This window comes from Diabrotica undecimpunctata, chromosome 7 (assembly GCF_040954645.1).
Source record: "Diabrotica undecimpunctata isolate CICGRU chromosome 7, icDiaUnde3, whole genome shotgun sequence".
Classification (NCBI taxonomy): domain Eukaryota; kingdom Metazoa; phylum Arthropoda; class Insecta; order Coleoptera; family Chrysomelidae; genus Diabrotica; species Diabrotica undecimpunctata.
The window spans coordinates 29,400,653-29,424,417 of NC_092809.1; the positions used below are offsets into that span (position 1 = coordinate 29,400,653).

The 23,765-nt window shown below is 31.8% G+C and overlaps 2 protein-coding genes across 7 annotated transcripts in view; one reads left to right on the forward strand and one right to left on the reverse strand.

The window, feature by feature from the left end:
• Hecw (Hecw ubiquitin protein ligase) overlaps window positions 1-21,513 on the forward strand; it is a 469,561-nt gene extending 448,048 nt beyond the window's left edge. For all 6 annotated transcript variants that reach the window (XM_072536974.1, XM_072536975.1, XM_072536976.1 and 3 more), the window contains 4 exons: window positions 2,029-2,295; window positions 5,327-5,624; window positions 11,276-11,526; window positions 13,526-21,513. In XM_072536974.1, the coding sequence (XP_072393075.1) occupies window positions 2,029-2,295; window positions 5,327-5,624; window positions 11,276-11,526; window positions 13,526-13,784 (1,075 nt within the window). In that variant the 3' untranslated portion in view covers window positions 13,785-21,513. The remainder of the gene's footprint in view (window positions 1-2,028; window positions 2,296-5,326; window positions 5,625-11,275; window positions 11,527-13,525) is intronic.
• Window positions 6,126-8,897, reverse strand: tilB (touch insensitive larva B). The gene is made up of 2 exons (XM_072538764.1): window positions 8,306-8,897; window positions 6,126-6,771 (listed from the first exon to the last, which is right to left on the reverse strand). The coding sequence occupies exons 1-2, from the start codon at window positions 8,883-8,885 to the stop codon at window positions 6,155-6,157; spliced, it is 1,197 nt and encodes a 398-aa protein (XP_072394865.1). The 5' UTR covers window positions 8,886-8,897; the 3' UTR covers window positions 6,126-6,154.
• Window positions 21,514-23,765: the final 2,252 nt, after the last annotated feature.

The following is a 23,765-nucleotide window of genomic DNA, read 5'->3' on the forward strand; positions in this document are numbered from 1 at the left end:
CCAAACTCTCCTTAACTATGAATCTCCAAAGGAATAGTAATTTGTTACTACTTACACTTACCATTTCACTGTTTTTATTTTTATTTACACTATTTCTCACTAATTAAAATTTTCTTTCACCGTTAAAAAAAAAACTTTCTTCTTTCTTCTTCTTCCACAGCTTTTCCCTTTTCAGGGGTCGCTGTTCCTTACTCTTCGTTTTTTTTCGAATTTCCGTCATTCGGGCCTTCTTCACTTAAACCTTTCTCTCTCATGTTCTCTGCCACACAGTCCTTCCATATTCTCATCGGTTTGCCTCTACCTCTTCTTCCATCAACTTTAAACAGCTCTATCCTTCGTCCCACATAGTTTTCATCTCTACATGTCATGGTCTGACATGACCAAACCATTGCAGTCTTTGTTCTTGAAATTTTTTTAAGACTATAGTCACCAAGACTCTTTCCCTGGTCAAGTCGTTTCTGATCCCGTTCCTTATAGTCTTACCTAACATCCACTTAACATTTTCATTTCAGCTACCTCCATCTTCTTTTCCTGGATCTTCTTTACATGCCATACTTTACCGCCGTACACCAACGCAGGTCTCGCCACACTCTTGTATATCTTTCCTTTCAGTTGTTCCCCGATTTTTCGATAACAAAGTACCCCGGTCATTTGATTCCGGTTAAACCAACCAGCCTAAATTCGCCTCCTTAAGTTCTCCCTCTTCGATAGCCCTTCTCCAACACTCCTGCTTCTCCTCCAACATTTCTTTGTTCTCCTTTGTTTTTTCTTTGTTCTCCTCTACTAACACGATATCATCAGTGAAGAGCATTGACCAAGGAGCCTCCTCCCTTACGTTCTTTGTCAGTACATTTACAACAAGATTAAACAGGTGGGGACTCAGTAGAGAGCCTTGATGCAAACCAACCGTCACTTGACGTTAAAAAAAACTACCGGCACTATATTTGTTCTTCTGGATCCGATGTTCTCTCGATTAAAGTCAAACAGCAGATCCCGATCCTTTCGGTTTCCAAAACATTTCCTCCAATCTGTCAATCACTTCCATAATTCCTTTTTAACCAATCAAACCGTTCTCTCTTTCACATTCAAAACAAAAAACCCACTTCTCAAAAATCTACTTTCAAATTCCATAATTTCGTACAAAACATACGAGACAAAAGAAACTTTCTACCTTTAATGACCTGTTTTGTTTGTAACAAAAATTAATCCTTGAAATACAGGTAAACAGATTCCCATTATGTTATTTCAATTGAACATATTCTTTTCACTTAAATTACTTAAAACTAATGTATAGCTACTAACAATTCTATATATTATTCGTCTTCTTCCCATTCTCTATATTTTATTATTTATTTTACATTTGCGGATCATATCAATATATAGAAATAAATAAATACGCAATGTACTGACGACTCCGTGACTTTTTTAAGGTTAGATACACTCTTGATAAAAAAATCAATTAAACTCTGTGAATTTATTCAGCATAATATTTTATTGCAGTAAACTACGATTTGAACGAGGATTCTAACGTCTTCATTAAAAATTGAAAGATCGATTTCCTTAGTATTCATAAACAATGCAAACAATTCAAATACAAATAAATCAATAACTGATAAGGATTTTTTTAAGTTTAAAAATAAGTTATTATGCAAATAGCGCAGAAAAATCCGTTTGTTTGCTATAAGGTTAAATATTTAAAGTTTAAAAAGGTAGCAAGGTTTTTTAAATCGAATTGCTAAAATGCACTTGCTGTAGCTTTTATCTTATTTGAATATGGTTGTTTTTATTGTTCTAAAGTTTTATTCTTGTGACATTCTTTAATTTATGATCGATGAAGAAAAATTTTAAATACTCTATTTTCACGTTCCCGCCTCCATTTCTGTATTTATGTCGACTGTCGATCAAAATGAATGTGTCGAGCCCATTGAAAATTTTAAAATTGAGTAATTCCCAATAATTTAAGACTTATGACATATAAATTATTGAACTCTGAACTATGTTATGGAATTATTATTTTTTAATTTTTAGGCTCCATATCCGAAGGGACCACCTTCTTGAGGACGCCTTCCGAAGAATAATGTCGGCAAACAAAAAAGAGCTCCAAAAAGGAAAATTGTGCGTGGTGTGGGATAATGAAGAAGGTTTAGATTACGGAGGGCCTTCTCGAGAATTTTTTTTTCTGCTTTCCAGAGAACTTTTCAATCCCTACTATGGTCTGTTCGAGTATTCAGCTAATGATACTTATACTGTACAGATCTCTCCTATGTCTGCCTTCGTCGATAACTATCACGATTGGTAAGTCTGGTAAAAATATTTTGTAAGAATTGGAATTTGATTTGTTTAGTTATGTACTATTCTTTCATTGATATAACGTCAATATTCTTTATTTACTTTCAGTAAATAATAAGCTATCGCGTATACGAAACTTCTAGATTTATTTATATATTTACAGATAATAGTTAGGCCTGCTACATTATATTACATACTACATACATATTATTAAAATATTCTACAAAAATTCACTAGTATAGACTATACTACTAAAATACTGCGATCGTTAAGTTCTTAAAAAATTAATTATCATTTATTCAAAAGGTTACTTTATTAAAACAAATAGAAATGTAAATGGCGGTTATCCACTAAACGGACAAAACAAAAACAAACACAAACTCGTGTCAAATAAAACAAAACTGCAACTTTTTGCAAACTTTTTGACTGGCGTGTTTTGCAACAATTGGAGTTTTGTTTTTCGGGTACCGCTCGGAAGCGGTAACATCAAAGGGTTTCCAGCACTTACTATAGTGTCCAGCAAATAAAAAATGAAATGAGTCATGCGCGTGATCACTTAGGTTTATCGTATCGTTTAGCTGCCGCTATGACTTTTACCAAGAAACGTGTCAGTAACAGAGTTATAACTACATTTTGTATTAGAAGTATGCACGTGTCTTTGTGTTTCACGATATATTGCTTTTGTGAAATATTGTTTACTTCAATAAAAATTGAAGAAGCTAGTACTAGCAGGGATAGATTAAATGTGAAAAGTTCTAGCTCGACTTGAAGCTAAAAAAGTAGTGTCTCTTTTCTCTGTCTGCTTGGTTTAATTGTATATCAAGGTTCGCATCCCTCAAGCTTTTCCTTAAAATTATGTCTTCTAATTTCCTTATTTCTTCACATCTTCCGTTTGAATTCTTTTCTGCTTTTGTTCAGTTTCTGGGAAAATTTTCTTGCCTCTGCTGGCTTGCTTAGTTCTTGTAGTTCTTTGTTTATATTTTTTCTTTTCTTTTTGCGGTGGATTTTTTTTCTTCTTTACTTAGTTATCTATATTCCTCTGCTTGTCGGGTTCTGTGCTCCTGTTGCATCAGTAAATGTGATCTGTTTTTTCTTTCTGTTAAAAATCTGTCAATATTCGTCAAATTAGTCAATCGTTCTTGTTCTTCTTTGTTTACCTTTCATGTCTAGTAATTCTTCAGCTGCTTTTTTCATGATGTATCTGCACCACTGAACGAACGTAGAGTTTGCTCCTTCAATTCTAAGGCATGAGCTTACGTTTTGCATTTTTAGAACTCTTCATTTATGTTTTCATGTTTTTAATCTGTTTTCTAATTTGATGTTTATTTTTGTTTATATTTTCTATTTTTTTCGTATATTATACGCCGCCAGTGATCGAATTCAAAATTTCCGGGAATTCGTGATTGATACGTGATTTCGGCTACTTTTGATCACTTACGACTCGTGATTTTGTATGACTTAATTAATTTCTGTTTGCTAGAATATATTCTTAGTTTGTTGTTTTGGCTCGTAGAATTTCTTCAAATCACTCACATAGTTTTAGTGAAACTTATTAGACTATGTCTGAAGGTTACAAAGTTTTCAAAAAGCATTGAACTACTGAAGAAATATATACCTTAATAGATGCTTTCCGGGAACATAAAAACTTCTAGTACTCAAAGGGTGGCAACTATAAAAAATATAATAAAAAAATGAATTCCTACAAAGGAATTGCCCAATTCTATGACGCCAACTGGATAGAAATTTAAAGAAAAATTAAAAACATAATTTCACAATATCATCATGAAAGAAGGAACTATAAAAAATGAAGAAATCTGGCACAGGACAGAATTTTACACAAAAGTGTTTATAATGCAATGAATTTTTTGCGTTTTCTTCTTTACGCGTGTTGGTCGATTATTGAAGAAAAAACTGTGCTTTGACTCACACAAGACAACCAGTATAAAAGGACCCAAAACAAAAACAAAACTCGAACAAAATGTAGTTCGCTTTATGGAAATGAGAGTTTTGGTTTTGTTTCAGTTTTGTTTTTATTTTTCAAGTTTTATAAAATACAAAAAAAAAACATAAATTCAACTATCGGTTTAGTGGAAAACTGCCATAAGGTTCTAACGGTGATTAAATATGTTTAAGGTTTAAAGACAAAAAGCAATCGAAGCTGATTTGCACTACGCTCATACTACATACGTCCTGGGCATTTTTGGGATAAATGAGTTTAAACGTGGATGAATCATTCTAGACATTCAGGGGAAATGACAATTTCGAAATAATTGATTAAATCCACGATACGTTTTTGAGTGCGTGACAGGCCACAGGGGTTTCTCAAAATAGTATTTTTAATGCTGTACGAAAAATTGCGTCTAAAACCCATCTTGCATCTCGGCAAATTGCTATATTGGTAGAGAATAAACGCAAACGTGTGGTCGCCTCGTGAGGCTTTTTTTGTGTTATTCCGTCGGAATCCTGAAAAGTTTTTTCATTTAAATATATAAGTGGACTAAACATGAATACATTACTACACCCAAAAAACAAAGGAGCAATAAAAATAGTCACGCGGAATCGTTTACATTAACTTATTACTTGGAAAAACAATAAATAATGTTTATTTTGCGTCGTTACTTTTACAGTTTAGCGAAGAAGTTTGAAAAACGGCCTCATTTGAAAAAGAAAAATAATCGTCTTTTAAAACAATATACGCATGCAAACCTGTGTTAATTAGCCTCATACCTCACATGATTTGGTTACCAGTGACTTTTTTATTTCTAAACTTTAAAAAATGGCTTGGCGGATAACGGTTCACGTCAAACGAGCAGGTATATCACCTAAACAGATGCTAAGTTATTCCAAATTCCTACTTTTTGTCTTTTTTTTGGTATTGAGCTAATAGGAGATCATATAAAAAATAAAATACAAATTTCTCAAATTATTTAGTTTTACGTATCGTATTCAACAACCCTCATATCTTCCCTTTTCACCAAAAAGGCTTTTAGTTTCAGTTTAATATTTAAGAAAAAATAAAATAGAATTTTTATTTTAGGTTTAGATTCAGTGGCCGTGTTTTGGGCCTAGCTCTAGTCCATCAATACCTCCTAGATGCTTTCTTCACAAGACCTTTTTACAAAGCGTTGCTGAGGCTTCCCGTAGCGTTATCGGATCTGGAAAGCCTCGATTTTGAGTTTCACCAAAGTCTTCAGTGGATCAAAGAGCACGACGTATCCACTCAAGGAGAGTTAGAACTAACGTTCGCTGTGACTGAGGAGGTGTTCGGCCAAGTGTTAGAGAGAGAATTGAAACCTGGAGGGAGAAACGTGCCCGTGACTGAGAAAAACAAAAAGGTAAGTTGTATCCCAAAAAATTATATCTTTGTTTGAAGCGGTCGGAATCGATGTACGGAATTTAGATTGTATTATTTTGGGAAACGATGAAAAGTTGATAAAATAAATTTTTCTTCTAAGTGTATTTCCTGAGACTCATTGAATTTAATAAAGTAGAGTATGGTAGTTTTTTGTCTAAAAAATATATATCTTAAAGAATTATAACCAATATTTTTTACTTTCTGAAGAATAATGTAAACAAATATTTTGAAAACTAAACTGTGCTAAACCGTATTAATAAGTTCCTTAATTCGACTAGTTTGGTTAAAAAAGAGCAATCGACCATTAAGACAACAGGGAAGAAAATACAAATTGAAATACGTAAAACTGCAGATATTTATAAAATAAAGTTAAATAAAATACATAAATGAAAACAAAAATGGTTGAAATCAGGATAAGAGGAGATGGTTGTGTTAATAGAACTGAATTAAATTATGCTAGAGATAAAATAATTTAACGACAATTACACTTTATTATGTTTTCATTGTAAACTAACAGTGGTACACAAATTCCAAAGGCGGTATATCAGGATCTACATTAATAGCCTTTATTTTGTTATTATTTTCAACAATTTTACTAAAATCTAAATCTCCTACTTCATCTTTCACTTCTAAATACTCATTTTTAGTTTCTTTCTTAGCTGATTGAAGTTTCTGCAAAGCTTTTTTTTCTGTGTGCAATGGTTCCTTGTAATTGGCTTTGGGTAGTTTCAGAACCAGATGCCCAGTAGTTTGAGATCTTTGGGCAGTACTTTTCTCAACTAGTATTTCTTCAGGAAATACTATTTGAAATATTTTTTCTTTAACAGTTATTTTAACATATATCGGCTGCAGATCTACATTAATAAGATTACTGTCCAAAAATTTATACACTGAAACATCCAAAGTGAACTGCCTTGGATCTTCATCGTTAAAACTAAAATCCAGCTTAGCTTGGTTAACATTGAGTGGTCTGCCTTCTTTATTAAATAGTTTTAGAAGTATTTTAGGAGTTTCTTCATAAACATTACAGACATCTCTATCTTTTTTACTTTGTCTTTTTGCCATTTCTATTCTGGTTTCGGGACAATGCTCGCTAGTCATTTTCCAAAATTCATCGTTTGAAATACCTGCAATTAAATATTTGGTTACACATGATTTGGTGGCATTTATTCTTCTTAAAGTAAACGCATCAAATTTATAGTAAATATAGGCAATAAAAAGTAACAATTTTATTTAAAAAGTCAAAACCATATACAATATTAAATTTGCCCATGTAGAATCATAAGAACATCGACATGAATGATCACACATATCTTGTTGAAATAATATTTCCTGTTTTTTATCCATATCAGAAATATTACTGAACATGTACGACTGCGGTAATTGAATAGTTTACACCCTTAAATATCTAGTAGCCGATTGTTTGAATTTTTAATTGAATGAATCTTCTCCTCATATTATATTCAACAAGCTCCTCCCATGCCTGCTCAATTGCTTCCCATAGCCCAATTCATGAAGAAACATAAGTTTCTTCCAACCATTCTCGAACTATCCAATTCTACTCATATGCACCGGGCAATTGTCATGTTTGAAGAGAAAAATGTTATGGGAAAAACCCTAGATCACTGATGGCAACATTATGTTCTCAAGAATATGTTTGTAATATAATCCTATTAATTTTTCGTCTGTATAAGTACAGACACTCGGGCCTTCAGCACTTATCCATCCCCAAACGTTGGCCCAGAATCCTTCACTTTTTCTTAAATAATGAGTATACCGTTCATCAAACCTATGATTTCTTGGCCTATAAACTCATATTGTACCATTGCTAAACACTTTTGATCGGAAAATTCAACGTTAGACTAAAAGTTATCTTCATGGTTTATGAATTCAATAAAAAATGCAACTCGTCTCCTCTTGTGATCCTCAGTCAAAAAAGGTTTCCTTACAGCTACACAATTTATCAAATCCACTTGCTTCCTTCTACGTGCAGTGTGAATGATTCCCGGAAACGCTGTCTCTTCGCTAGCTTTTCGAGCTGTGACAAAAGAACACCTCATCTTGTTGCTCTGTTGAGATCTTCTGCCCTCTTGAACTACCCAACTATGCTATAAAATGAAAATGATCCCATCTTTGCTTGATTTTCTGTATGCACATATGGCTCACGTTCAAATTTATAGCAATTTGCCTTATTGACCAAGCTTTTTTGACAAGCACTTTGACATTTAGCAAATCCGTACGACGCGACGCTTCTATTTTACAATATTACAATGTAAAAATGAGGATGTAAACTATTCTGTACCGCAGCTCTACCCCAAACCAAATCTGTGGTGAATAAAATAAAGTAAGTTCATTGAATGAAAAGGATCAGTTCGAAAGGAACAAAAAAATATATTATCAGAAAGTTATCTCTTAAAATGAAGTTTTCTCGATTAGAGAATCATATATAATTATTTTTTAGAAAAAGAAGAGCAAAAGTCCTTGAAAAAATAGTAAATCACACACCCCAATATAATACAAATAAGCAAAACACTGTTTTCACTGACTTTAATAGAAAACTAGTAAAACAAAAGCAAGTGAAAACCAAAAGACAAAGAACTTTTACAAAATTAAACATTGTTGCAAATATGTGATTAATATATTTTATGTTTAAATACATACCTGTATAATCTATCTGGTTCATTCTTTCTCTCTGTTCTTGCCTCCATTTAAAATACTTCACTTGGGCTTGCTGAATTTTTTTCTCTGTTTGTTCTAGAAGCTGTTGAGATTTAATTCTCTCGCTTTTGCTAATTTCTCTAGAGTCCAGATTTTTCAGTTGTGGCAATGAAGCTACTACATAATTTCTGTAACCCTCGTAGTCACAGCAAGGGTTTCCAGTTAAGTATAGATCCCTTAAATGAATGTTGTGCCTAAGATTACAAACACTTTCCAAATCCCCTATAAAATTTAAAGTCAAATCCAATTTTTCTAACGATTCGCACCTTTCTAAATTTTCTATTTTTTCAATGTTATTAATGGCTAGGTTTAAATACTGCAGTTTCTTTAACTTATTTACATTTTCTATTTTTGATATAAGGTTTGCTTGTAAATACAAAATTTGTAAGTCTTTGCACCAATTGTTAAGGTTTTCTATTTTTTCAACGTCTTCTTGATGGAGCGATAACTCTTCAAGCGTGCCAATTATTTTCTCATTGTGTTCTGCTTTTTTTCTCACCAAATCTTCTGTAATTTTAACCATCTTTGTGTCAACTAGTTGTCAGAGACTTAATTAAGAGCACTGTGTCATTATTATGTCAATACCAGTGTCGCTTAGCAACATGTAAAAATACCAGAAATATAAGGGCAAACCATTAGTAATTGAAAATACGAGGATGGTCTGTAAGTTTTTGGCCTAATAGAGAAAACGACAATGTTTTTTTTTAAGTTTTAGTTTTCTTCAACATATATCATAATATATAATAATGTCACATAATGAAGTGTCTAAGAAAAATATAAAGCTTCAACTTTATATCAAGAAAGAAACAAGAACAATATTATTGTAGTGAAATAGAAAATAGTATCAGGTCGTGCTATTTCCATTTTCCATGCTATATCATGCTGGACGAGCCATACAATCAAGCCCCTGATGTATGAACGTGAACACAAAGTGTATAGATACTCATATCCTCATGACTCGCATCTGGTGGCTCATGTTGATTATCACAATTTACTTTCGTTTTACTTGGATCGGGTAGATTGTTTTTTATCTTTCGTATGGTCCTCAATTGGCCAACTCTAATTATTCTGATCCCGAATGGCTATTTAGTTTCCAGGGAGAGACGAGTGACTATATTTTTTTTCTTCCCACTATATATCTTTTTTAAAGCCTTCAATCCATCGTGTTGGAGGTCTTTTCCTGCTTCGCTTGTCTGCCCATGGTCTCCACTCAACCAGTTTTTTTTAGTCTACTTTTCCCAAGCTAATTCCAGCATTGATCTCTGCATTTTACTTGGATCCTCAATTTTTCTGATATAGTTTTTGTGGGAATTAAGATTTGTACCCCGCATGTGAGAACTGGTAGAACACACCTATTGAAAGCTTTCTTTTTAAATGGATTGGAACATTTGTTAAACATATAGGACTTGGACCAAAACCAATCTGCAACACAATTGTATTTTTCTGAATTAGAATTTATTTAACTGTTATAAAGTAATCGGATACGATTAAGCTTATTTGATACTATGTGGTTTTGCCAATTAATCAACAATATCTAATGCTGTTATCAACTACAAACATTATAAAATAAACAAAAACAAAAAGTAATGTCTGGCGCAAATTAATTGGACCAAATATTTAATCAGAATTACCCTACTGTGTGGAGTGACTCCTACGTTTTAAAACGACATCAATTCTCTTTGGCGTGGTGCCTAATAATGTTTGGCAGTAATCTGGTGGAAAGTTATTCCAAATTTTCTGAACTTGAACTTTTCTGAACTGATGTAGTTCGAAATGCTTTTTGCATCTGATGCCAAAGAGTCTCGATAGGGGATAGATCTAGACCTTGAACTTGAAGGCAGTTTTAAAACAGGAATATTCATATACTGCGACCATCATGTTATCAATGAAAATATGTCCAACCCCTGGAGTGGATATACAGCCTTAGACCATCAAAGATGCCGGGAACTTCACTTTTCTTTTGAGGAAATCTTTGTGGTATTCTTCACCCGGCATTCTATAATGAATAACTATACTTCGTGTATCGACAACACAGACCTCAAACTTAGATTCATCACTCCAAATAACTGAATCCATTTACGCTGAATTCAATTTCGGTGCTTTTTACCCATAAAAATGGGTTTCTTTGTAAGAAGCAGTGTTTTTCCTTTACCTAAAATGAGACGACAAGTTTGAATATTTAAAATGAGAGATATTACAAGTGTTGCTTGTAAAAACTTGCCTTCTAGAATCCATATCCCGTTTTTTAATTATCATCGAACACATGTCTTTTACGAATGACAAAGAGGCTATTTAAATGAAGATTACACGAGATCAAACAAAGTCTTGAGCGACCACCAGCACGATAGACCGACGACTTGAAGAAAATGAATAAAAACTGGATGAGAACAGAGTTTAAACAAAAGGAGGAAGCCTATATTCAGTCGTGGTCGTTCGAGGCTGGATGATTAGAAAATAGAGTCTTTGAGAAGAAGTCATCGGTTGGGTAGCATAAAGGTCTCTCCTGTTATATAATAGTTTATTCCGATAGCAACCAAAAATTATCGATAACGGAAAGCCACCAACTGTTACTAAATTAATTTCCAAAACAACTTCAATATAGTTGCAATGAACTTGTTTTCATTGTCTGCAATGGTCAGAAATGGAAACGTCTGCCTTTGCCGAGTAATATTTACATATCTACGGGACTGTTCAGGTGATTTAAACGTGTTATTGTTTGGACGGCTCATGTCTTTCAATTGAAAATAATATACTTACAAATTCAGGAGTTTGCTCAAATATAATGATTACGAACATTATTACGCATTAAATTGGTCACATCCAAAAAAATGTATAAATTTAAAAAACTTATATAAAAGATATTTAGCTCCAATCGATGTTATTCTTGTATCTCATAATCTCGTATTTTTTTAGGAATACTTAGAAAGGATAGTTCGATGGCGTTTAGAACGTGGAGTTTCGGAGCAGACGGAATCGCTAGTGAGAGGCTTCTATGAAGTCGTCGACCCTAGACTAGTCAGTGTATTCGATGCTAGGGAGTTAGAATTAGTGATCGCCGGCACGGCAGAAATTGATCTGATCGATTGGAGGCACAATACCGAGTATCGAGGTGGTTATCACGACCAACATCCAGTCGTCATATGGTTTTGGCAAGCCATCGAAAGGTAATTAATTATTATATAATAAAAGTAAGTGCGGAAAATATTTTCTAAGCAGTAACAGATTTTTTTGGATACTAAAATTTTGTAACAACTTTACAAAGGGACATTTTTTTCTTGTGTCTATTATCATTATAATATCAGGAATATCTGCAGTTTATTATCCCGGATCTAAATATTAAATATATCTTCACGTTCATATATATGTGCTCACTCACATTAATACTTATTTTCGCTGTTTTCAATTTTCGCTCTTAGTTTTTGATGAATCTCTATTGTATGGCGCATGGACACCGGCAGCGGGGTGCAATTGTACCCCCTGTCTGGAAAGAAAGTACATAGTTATACATGTAGAGTTCTATATTTTATATTGGTTAAGTATGTGTACACGCAAATGTACCCCCCTGAGAAGCAGATGCATCCATCTGAAAATAATCCTGGCGGCGCCCATGGTGGGGCCATAACCAAGTTCAGCATCTTGGGCATTGGACACTCTTTTGCATATACATCTGATCAGTATCGTTGGGTGAACACAAATATACATGACTAACAGTTTAACCTCGATTTCGAACAACTATGTTAAAGGATTTTGTTAACTTCTTGGTTTTCAAATAAATGTTTGCTTCTGATTCCATATTTTAGATGTTAATTACACTATATCACTATAAGATAAGAGAAAATGAAGAGGACATCGTATTTAAGGTCAAGAGAACTAAGCTAGATTTCCTAAGATGTTGTAACTTAACATGGACCAAAGAAATTTAGGACACCGTAGAATTTCCTTACTGCTCAATCTGCGAGACTGAATTAGACCAGGACTTCCCAAACTGTGCGTCCCAGAGGTGTTGCGGACAAGTCGAATGAGCGCTGTGCGCATTCTGACAACTAAAAGTAGGCGTCCTAATAAACTAAAACGGCATTTGGAATCAACTCACAGTCATTTAACAAGCTAAGCCAAGAGAATTGTTTGGTTTCTAGAGCATTAGTTCTTACCAAAGCATATCTCGCCTCATACGTGATAGCTCACCGTGTTGTCAAATTTTAGAAACCACACACAATTGCTGAGGAACTGATCTTACCTACAGCGGTTGATATGGTATCAGTGATGATTGAAGAATCGGCGGATAAAGAAATGAAAAATGTACACTTTCAGGTTTATTTGTCGTTTAACTGCATGCACAATTGATATGTTATGTATGGTATATACAAGAAACACATATATGTGAGGATTTGTTATTTTGCAGACAAATATGTGAAAATGGTAAAGCTACTGATTTGTTTGAGATTTTAAATTCATATACTCGTACGTATGACCGAAAATAATATTAACCGGATGTAAAATGGATACATTAAAGTAGTGAACTATATTAAAATACAAACTGTGACTTAGATCTAGATTTTTCCATACGTTTTGTGAAAAATTGGATGCCGAGCATAATTTTTTATTTTATTATTGTAACTCTCGTGGGTTATTTAAAGGTAAAAATTTTACGTAATATATACTCTACGTATAATGTACTCGCACGTATATGAGAATTAAGAAACGAATTTTACACGTATCTCTACAGAAATAATCAGCCACAATACAAATAAGTTTGGGAAGCTCTGATTTAGACATTTTCTTAAGTCAGAAGTTGTATGTTCTTCGAATACCTTCAAAGGAGAAGCTGGACGTAAGAAGAGTGAGTACCTTATTACAGGAGCTCTTCTGTTCATTGGTTGTATCTACTAATTATATGATTTTATCTTCTTTTTTTACTATTAAACTTACCAAGTTCTCCTGTTTTACAAAAAACTTCATATTTCTGCAATTACCTCGCCGTTTAGAATACAAATAGATCTTAGGAAGATTTATTTGTATCCTAAACGATTACCGTTACTAACGTCAAAAATTTTCAACGAGGATCATTTCTAATTTTTTATCCAAACGATAAAAATATTTATTCGGTAAATTTCTGAAACACATTTTTTTTTAGAAACTCTAATTTGTTCTGTTTCTTTCTAGGTTTACCAACGAGCAGAGACTTCGCCTCCTTCAGTTCGTTACAGGCACCTCTAGTATTCCCTTCGAGGGTTTCTCTGCACTCCGAGGCTCAATAGGACCTCGAAAGTTTTGTATAGAGAAATGGGGTAAACCGAATAGTCTTCCGAGAGCACATACGTGCTTTAATAGGCTAGATCTGCCACCCTATCCCACGTCGGAGGTTCTTTATGAAAAGTTGCTACTCGCTGTAGAAGAAACTAACACCTTTGGGATAGAGTGAAGCGTCGGTACTTATCTTCACCGTATTTTAAACAGGAAAGGTTGAACTTTTACGACAGTTTTATGAGTGATTGACTGTTTTTAGCATTTTTTACAATAACTTCAAAGCTTTCAAAGCCAAGACGAAATATATTGTTTTAATTAAATATTTTGAGATAGTATTACCTGATTATGTTAGGATGTTTTAGTTCTAACTTATTATCACGATATATGTTATTATTTTATATTTTAAATATGTTTTATTCAATAAATTTGACAGTTTTAGCTAGGGAATCATAATTATTCATAAGAAAACAATGGGCCTTTAATTAATTTATCGTTCATCTTCTTCAGATATCATTTTCGAGTATGTAAGAATAAGTATGTTAAAATAACTGTCTAATTGGGTGCAGTTATCAATAATTTAGTGAAAAATTACTTACATTCAAGGAACGGTGTCATTTTTTTGTGATCCCTTGTTCCATCTATACATCAAACTGCATTTTATGACGTAATTGTTTATTTTACAGTTTTACTATTTAAATAAATTATATATATATATATATATATATATATATATATATATATATTTTCTAGAGTGAACTGTAGATTTATTGTCGAAATAAAAGATTATTCCTAACATCTTCCAGTATTTTCCAAAAAACTTGAATTCGTTGTTCACCTAATTTGCCAACAAAGAGAAGTCTCCTGACTTCTTGCTGATTTTTTCTTGTTCGGTTTTCCTCTGTCTTTGCCCATATAGTAAGCTTAATAAAACTTTCGGAGTTGGCAAGACTATGTAAAATATCTAGAGATCGAAATCATAGAATATATAGAGGCTATTCCTTTATCCTTAAAGGATGTCCCAAAATACTTATTAAGTTATTTCTATTATCTAAATTGCTATTATTGTAGTGTCACCTTCTTTGTTCTTTTAACATTAGATGCCGAAAAACTGTTTTGTTTGTTTTTTAATGTTTTATTAAAGACCGTGTAAAAATCACTCATAAAATTTAACGTGAATTTGAAACTCTTTCCTTAATGCGATATTTGTTTTTATTTCTGTAGAAATATATTTTGTGTGTTATTTGTTACATTATGAGTTCCGAATAAGTTAATATTTAAGTTATTTGGAAGACCGATGAGGTTCCTGCGCTTTTTGAGCCAGTAAAAAGCTAAAAAAATGTTGCTATGTTTCGACACAGCCATAGTGAAACAAGTTGAAACCTTGAAAGTTTCTTATTAATAAGAATAATAAAAATATATATCTCGCGCCGAAGCTATTTTATACCGTAGGGAGTACATTTTAAAGTGGTCATTAGATATTTTTCGGTAGCACAAAATGCTATTTATTTGAGACAAAAATATTGCATTCATGGCATTTTCTCTACATTGCACGTCTAAAAAGTTCTCTCTCGATATATTTTTTTAACCATAAAATTTAAATTAATAAATTTCTGGGTAATTCAACTTAGGCACTTATGCATAATTTTTATGGGGGATCGGTGACGTAATCTTTAAAAATGGCAGATCGACTCCATTTTGTATGATAGTTTTAAATATGACATGGCAAATACTCATCGAGTTAGAATTTATGGAGAAGCTATGAGTATATTAACGTGTGTATTAAAAACGGCGTAGATAGGCGTGGCTAACGATGATACCAATATGGCGGTGGGATCATGGCCGGACTCAATAATACATATTAAAACTACTATAAAAATATGACTAGTTATTCAGAAGATTTAATCATAATCTAAAAAAGTGCAATACATTTTTAATAAACTATGATTTATTTATCCCGTGGTAAACACTAAAAACACGATATATTATACATAAAGAGAAATTAATACAGTCAAATACTATTAATTTATTCTCTGAAGTACGGGCCATTACTTTGTTTACATATTTGTACACTAACCTGTAGAACGTTATTCCTGAAGATTTTTTATTAACATTGCTTCTGCTACTGCAACTACGTTGAGAACAAGAAACCCTTATTATGCACTATCACAATATATTATTACAGTTTCTATAAAAGTATTATAAAACTAAAAATATTCGAAAAACAACAAACGTAAACAAACATATACGATCTGTCAAAAGTGTCAAAACAATCTTAACAATATGGCCGAAGTGAGATCGTTTTTAGTCATGTGATGGCCTCTCCATAGATTCTAACTCAATGCAAATACTTCATTAGTAAGTTCCCCTTAATGACAGCCCTTACAATTATCAGGTCCATGCAGTCTAAAAACGTCAAAATATTTTAATTTTTAATATCTGTGCATAATTTTTATTAATTATCTCACTAAAACGTCAATAAAACTATAAATAGGTACAGTGCAAGAAAATAATAAGTTGTGTTGTTCGGAAAATAAAATAAGGCAATTGTTTAAAATTGAATAAAGTTTTTAGATTTAAACTGATAACTATGTAGGTGGCGTTAAAAAGCAATTGAGACTAGCTTTTAAATGAGTTATTATTTGCCATGTTATCCCCTGTACAACATCTTATATGTTATCCATTCAAGCATAATGATTATGTTATTGAATCGTCATAAAGAGTATGAACAGGGATCTTGAGGTTAGTAAACCAGAAATGTATTAATGTTACCTGTTTGGATCAGAAAATATGTGTGCTCAGGGAAGATGCACACTGTATGTAATATCGTTTTAAATGAAATTTCTTAATTAATATAGAAAAATGAGTAATTCTTTATTTTAAGATCAGTTATGTACATATCCCAGATATCTAATAGTTTATAAGTATAGAACGTATGCTTCAAGTTAGTATAAACTGTTGATGCTCAATATACGTATACATTCGATTTTAACTCTGCTAGAATTGACTACGGCTAGTTTCACCCCTCCCACCATTACGCTTTTTAAGACCTATACTTGATATGCAGTATTTTTGTCTCCGATTTTATTCATAAAATTAAAAGAACGTAGCAATATTTGACTACAAAAAATATATTTTGACAATACATTACTTACCAAATAATAATTTTAATGTTTTCTCTGTACATACATGTTATTATGTAAAGTTTTTGATTAGTTAAGTTGTGCACATTTAATTTATTTCGATTATACTTTTTTGTTACAAATTCAGTCATAATTTATTAACAAATGTCTTATGTTTATGAATATTTAATAAATCTATACAGAACGGCTTTCAACAAAATTTGGTATATATTTTTTGGTATATATTTCCGGAATAAGATCACTTTCAATGAGATTTATGGAAAAGATTCCAATAACAATAACAGTTCATATAAATATATCTCGAGGGCCGCTCTGTATAGTAAAATTATTTTATACTGGTATTTTAGTTATAGAGTTGCATTTTTCGTGGTAGGTGTAAATAAATAATGTAATTAAGTTATTAGATTTCAATTGTGCAAATTATATATTTCGTCTTTTCTCGCACCGTGGTTTAAAACACTTCAATATATTCCTCTTTCCTTTCAATTACTCTACCATGATATTCTTCTACGTCCGATCCTGATTTTTTTTAAATTGTTTTGCTCTTTTTTTGCACCTCCTATGCATGATTCTGAGTACTACTTTATTGGTGATTTGTTCTATCCATTATATAAAGTTTTATGCCTTAAGAGTGTCAAGTTTATCTGTATAAATGCACAGGAAAAATATTTGTCAGCGACCACAGGATGATGAAAAAGATAGGTTTTTGAAAAACTTTATTTAAAAACGGTAGTGACTAACAATAATTCAAAACAAACATTAACATATAAGCGTTTACACATACTTACACCAAACACCAAAATAAAAAAAACTAACCCGCTTAATACAACTATGAGTCGGCATATCCATAAAATTAGCAAAATATCGCTACCTTGAAAGAAGGCCCTCTTATGTCAAAATGTGACAATGCTCAAAAATGGCCATTTAAAAAATCGACAAGTTTTAAAAATATCATAACACTTTATCCATAACTAAAGGTGTGTACTAATCTGTAAAAAGCTATAGTCAATGTCATACTCAGTTAATCCTATTTTAGGCCATACAATTTTCGAGTTGTGCCGTTCTTTAAAAAAATATATGATCGGTTTTGGAGATAATTCATTTTTTGTTCACAAAATAATTGTTTTACGTTTTTTTTTTTAGAAATGTATAATTGTCTCATAAAAATACGAACAAAGACGTAATAGTGTAAAAAAATAAAAAATACTGTCTTTCTAGAGGGAATTGTAGTTAAAAAAACAGTTGTCTTCATTTGAAAATTGATTCTTTAACTTTCCATATTGCTATCTTCATTGTTTTTGACAGAAGTAAACTTAAGCATGAGGCCACTAATTCCTTGAGATATTTTTATAATCTGAAATAAGTCCAATTGAATTTATTTTTTTGTTTTTTTTTTAGAACGTCACAAGTCGAAATAATTTGTCGATAGTTGGATTCAAAAAATTTCTAAAATACTGACATAACTCAAAAGAATACTACAACTCATTTTAAACATAACCTCAACTTCTTTACAAGACTGACACAACTCAAAATAATGCATTATTCTTTACAGAAAGTATTGTATTATCTATTGTGTTTTTGAGAAAGCATGACATATCTCAAAATATCACAATATTGTACAAACTGTCGAACCAACTATTCGATTAACAATAACGACACTTCTACCATCTGAGAGCCATAGGAATAAGCTAACTTATGACGTTATCATAAAAAAAAATATAGAATATTTAAAATCTGTTCACTAACATAGTCCATTTTTCACTTTTTTGAGATATTCCTACTTTCCTCCAAGGTAGTGATATGTTTATTTCATATTTTGGCATGTAATCCTCCGTATTAACATACATGACATTTTATATTTTATCATCCAAAATTAATTTTGTGCATTATTTTGTTCATATTTTGAATATTTCCTTATGGGATGTTTTCGATTTTTGATTATAATTGTCGTATCATTAATTTAATAAGTATATTTTAGAAATTCTACTGAATCGTATTCATGAAATAGAAATAGAACCAAATTAATTGTCAGTAGCGAAAATTACCAATAACACACTAACTAGGTTCAGAGATAGAAATAACATACAAAAATGAAATGACTAAAACATTTTTTACAATGAAAATGAGAACATTTTTTTTCGCAATAGTAATCCCATTGTAGAACTATGACAAATAACAATTGAGTTTTATATTTCATATGTACAAGCGTGAAATATTGAGGAGCAGAAGAGTGGACGCCAAAAGTATTAACAATAAAACAAATTAAAACATTGAACATGTGGATACATAAAAGGATATTAAAATATATATTTTAAACGGCATACATAATTATAAAAAATCATCATTTTTTTTTATCCACTTGTTTAAAATGATTTAAAAATCATGTATTAAAAACGTTTTCTAAAGATTCTGGTTGAGTTTACCGAAAGTACAAGCTGATTATAGCCGCAAATGTCAAACATGGAACAAAAAATTTCAGTTTAGCAGTGTTGGCATGTTTTTATAATGGAGATGCTGTATGCTTCAAATATAAAAAGATAAAGCTTTAGAAAAGTAGATTTTGTTTATATTATGTTATGAATTCTGCAATTTTTGATTTATATAAAACAAGAATGAGTAGATATTTGTTTATTTGAAGATTAATTGCAATTGATTATTAGAAATTTTTTTTGGCAATTACCCTGTGATAGATTAGGGAATAGATTTGGCAATCGTCAAATCAGCAGTTGCCAGATTGCAATAGATGCTTGCAATTAATCTCGAGAGAGACAAATATTTACTCGATATTGTTTCATATAAATTAAAAATTGCAGAATTCATAAAATAGTATAATCGATATGTACTTTTTAAAAGCTTTCTCTCTTTATATTTAAAGCATACAACAGATGCATTCTAAAAAAAACCCAGCACTGCCAAACCGAAATATTTTAATTCTTGGTTGACATTTGCGGTTATAATCAGCTTGTACTTTCGGTAAACTCAACCAAGATTTTAAATTAAAATCTTTTTAAAAAAATTATTACTCGATATTTAATATAAGTTTATAGTCGGTGGTATATGCATTATTAGATATTATACCAAGGTGCATCAGACAAAGCGTCAATAGCCCAACATTGTGGCGACATAAGTAACAGTACTGATAACATGAATTTGCTTTCTTTTGTTGTAAACTTTATTTAAGTAAGATAACTTTATCAGAAGAGAAATTCTAAAAATAATTTAATATCATATTGTCCTGTATAGTGCAGTTTAATTTCTCTAATGTCAAATAATATTTTAGATTATTTTTAATAAACATGAAAAAAACATACATGTTATGAACATGTCATTTTGTTACCCGTTTCATCGTTATTTTTGATATTATTTGCTAAGATACAAAAATAGAGTTGGTGGTATTGTTTAAGGGAGTATAGAGTTTAAGGGAGTATATATTTTGTTGCATAATGAAACTATTTTGGTATAAATTGGTAGAAAAGATAGTATGGACTAAAATATTCAGCATTATACGTCCGTTAATAATTCTAATGGCACCCGTAGAACTTCCCGACTTTAGTCCCACAATCTATCAAATCATTATAATGCATTTACCGGACTAGTAACGTTTATTACTACAACATGCCTCATACAATTTTGACAGAACAAAACATAATTATCTATTTTATCTACTTATAGAATTAATGTTATAATGTCAGTTTCGCAATCAGTTATTTTGACTGTAAAAAAAACTATCAATAAGTTAAGTCAAATAGAAATCAGTAACAAAAACTAGAAAAATTTTAACCTTTGCATGCTGTAAGATCACATTCTCGAAATCATAGTGTGTTTTCCAGTTAAGTGCAGTGAGAAGTTGATTCTGATTGTTTTAAATTTTGTACACGGCCCTGTTATTTTTTCTAATATATTTTTTGTCTTCGTCTAATCTGTAAAACAACTGTACTCTTTTATTTTTATTTTATTTTTTCTCCGATTCTATGAATTACTGATTCTGTCCCTGTTAGAACAAATTTGTCAATCCAAGATTAAAACGTATCGGGGTAAAAATGAAGAAGAAAAAGTACTTGTATTGTTCAAAACAGAGTTTTAGAATATTTTATAGAATTAATACCACATAATTTGATTTAAAAATTTAGAATTTATTTAAAGTACACAAAGAAACATTTCTAAATATCTTTCCAATTTCCTTAATTGTGGGTATTATTTCCATAAAAGTGTGTTACAATTATTAAAATTAGGTTTTCATAAACTTTCGAACTTATATTAAGGATGTCATTAATAAGTTTTATATAATGAGCATTAACTATCCTATGATAAAATCTAGTAGAAATATTATTTATAGATCTTTTTGAAGTATTTATTTAGTATCATTTACCATGTTCTAAATATTTATCTACTCCGAAAAATGCAGAATAACTCGACTAACATGATTCACATCCGGTCGCTAAGAAGGCTGGCGGAATCATTTCCCGAATTTAATGTAGTTTTTTCGTATGAGATTTTTGATATTCTGTTGCGTTAATTTATTATTTTATAATTTGTAGTCAGTTACCAATGATTATTCTTTTTAGATAATATTTAGATTGTTAATTTGTAATAATGTTGTGATTTGTTAAATTCTAGTCAGTAAATATATATATTCAGTTGCGTAAGGCACATACCTGTATATTACAAGCCGTTTCTAATTATCGGAAATTAACTGCCGAGTTGATCATAACTTTTTGCTAATATGGTTTGTAACATTCCAAAAAATAAAGAAGATATTTGTTATGCATATTGTTTTATTTGTTTAACATGCTGCCAATACATATTCCAAAACAGAAGATGAAAATTGTAAAAAAAATATAAAGTTATTTTTAATCTATAAATTTTAACTTATATGAAGATAATTAAAAAATTACCTAAGAATACTTAGGAGAGTCCTAAATCCAAATATTGTCCGACAAGCAAAAAAGATGAAAAACTGAGTCAACCCACGAAAACCCTTATAGAACTAAGGCGACAAATGAAAGGAGATAACACTACAAGCAAAGAAGCGATAAATCAAATAAATAAGACGATCACAAAGGCAATAAGAAAAGACATAAGAAACTACAATGTAGAAAAAACAAAACAGGCAATAGAGCAAAATAAGAACATGAAAGTTTTGAAGAGGAGCGTAGAAAAGGGGAAAATAGAAATTAACAAACTGAGAACCAGCACTGGAGAAGAAACAACGAACAGAGATGAAATATTAAGAATAGTCGAAGAGTTCTACACAGAGTTATATAGATCAAGAAAAAAAGATAACAATACGGAACCTCCAATTACACTAAAAACTGGGGTATTAAACCAAGGATTAGATTTAATGCCCGATATAACAAAATCAGAAATCAAAGAAGCCCTGAAGAAAATGAAAAATAATCGAACCCCGGGTGAAGATGGAATAGTATCAGAAGCACTAAAAATTGGAGGGGATGTATTACTTGAAAAAATTAAACAACTTTTCAATATCTGCCTTCACAGCGCCAATATTCCAACAGACTGGAACAACGCTATTATGATTCTATTACACAAAGCAGGAGATAAAGCAAATTTAGAGAATTACAGACCGATTAGCCTCCTCAGCCATATATATAAGTTGTTTACGCGAATACTAGTTAAGAGAATGGAAAGAAAATTAGAGACTTATCAACCAAGGGAACAGGTAGGATTCCGAAAAAGTTACGGAACAAATGACCATCTACAAAGTATAAAAACCCTAATAGAGAAAGCAGTGGAATACAATAAACCTCTAGTTCTAATATTTATCGATTTTCACAAAGCCTTTGGCACAGTTGAGCTAAGCAAAATATTACAGGCGCTTAAAGAATGCAGGCTAGATTATAGATATACTAAATTATTATACAAAATATATCTGCAGGCAACAACCACTGTCAGATTACATACTAACAGTAATCGCATAAAAATAGAACGGGGGGTTAGACAAGGAGACCCAATGTCACCTAAACTTTTTAATACGGTGCTAGAACATGCTTTTAAGAATTTGGATTGGATGACAAAGGGAATAAAAATAGAAAAATAGATGGAGAATATCTAAACAACTTACGTTTCGCCGATGATATACTTATAATAGCTGAAGATCTAGGTATGGCAAGAGAGATGGTACAGGAACTAGTTGTGGCTACAGAAAGTGTAGGTTTAAATATAAATATCTCGAAAACAAAAATCATGACCAATTTGGTACCCAACCAGAACATCAGTATTGGTGGAAAAGAAATAGAACTCGTAGATAGATATAAATACCTGGGACATGAAATTATGATTGGCAGGGATAACCAGACTCATGAACTGAAGAGAAGAATCGGCCTTGGGTGGGCAGCATTTGGAAAACTGAGAGAAACTTTTAAAAGTGAGCTGCCCACATGCCTAAAGAGAAAGGTATTTGATCAGTGCGTCCTCCCAGTCTTGACGTACGGAGCAGAAACACTTATCTTAACAAAAGCAGCAGCTACCAAACTGAGAGTCACGCAGAGAAGAATGGAGCGGTCCATGTTAGGAATAACTCTGCGAGACAGAATAACCAACGAAGACATCAGGAGAAGAACCGGAGTGACTGACATCATCGAGAAGATAGCCAGACTAAAATGGAGATGGGCAGGACACATAGCCAGAATGACAGATGGGCGATGGACAAAGAGGTTATTGGAATGGAGGCCAAGGGAAGACAAGAGAAGCGTCGGTCGACCACCTACAAGATGGACTGACGATTTAAGAAGACTCAATAAAAACTGGATGAGAGCGGCGCAAGATAGACGGGGTTGGAAACATGAGGAAGAGGCCTATGTTCAGCAGTGAACTCTTGACGCTGGATGATGATGATGACTTGGGAGAAATATTATATTTATTATTCGAGTAACCAAAATGTCGAAATAGTTGTATCTATTGTACATTATCACACTTGTTATATTGCAAAACATCAATAGTATTAAAAGCTGTAAGTTATAAAAAAAATATTTATTATTCGACTGACATGCTAGCGA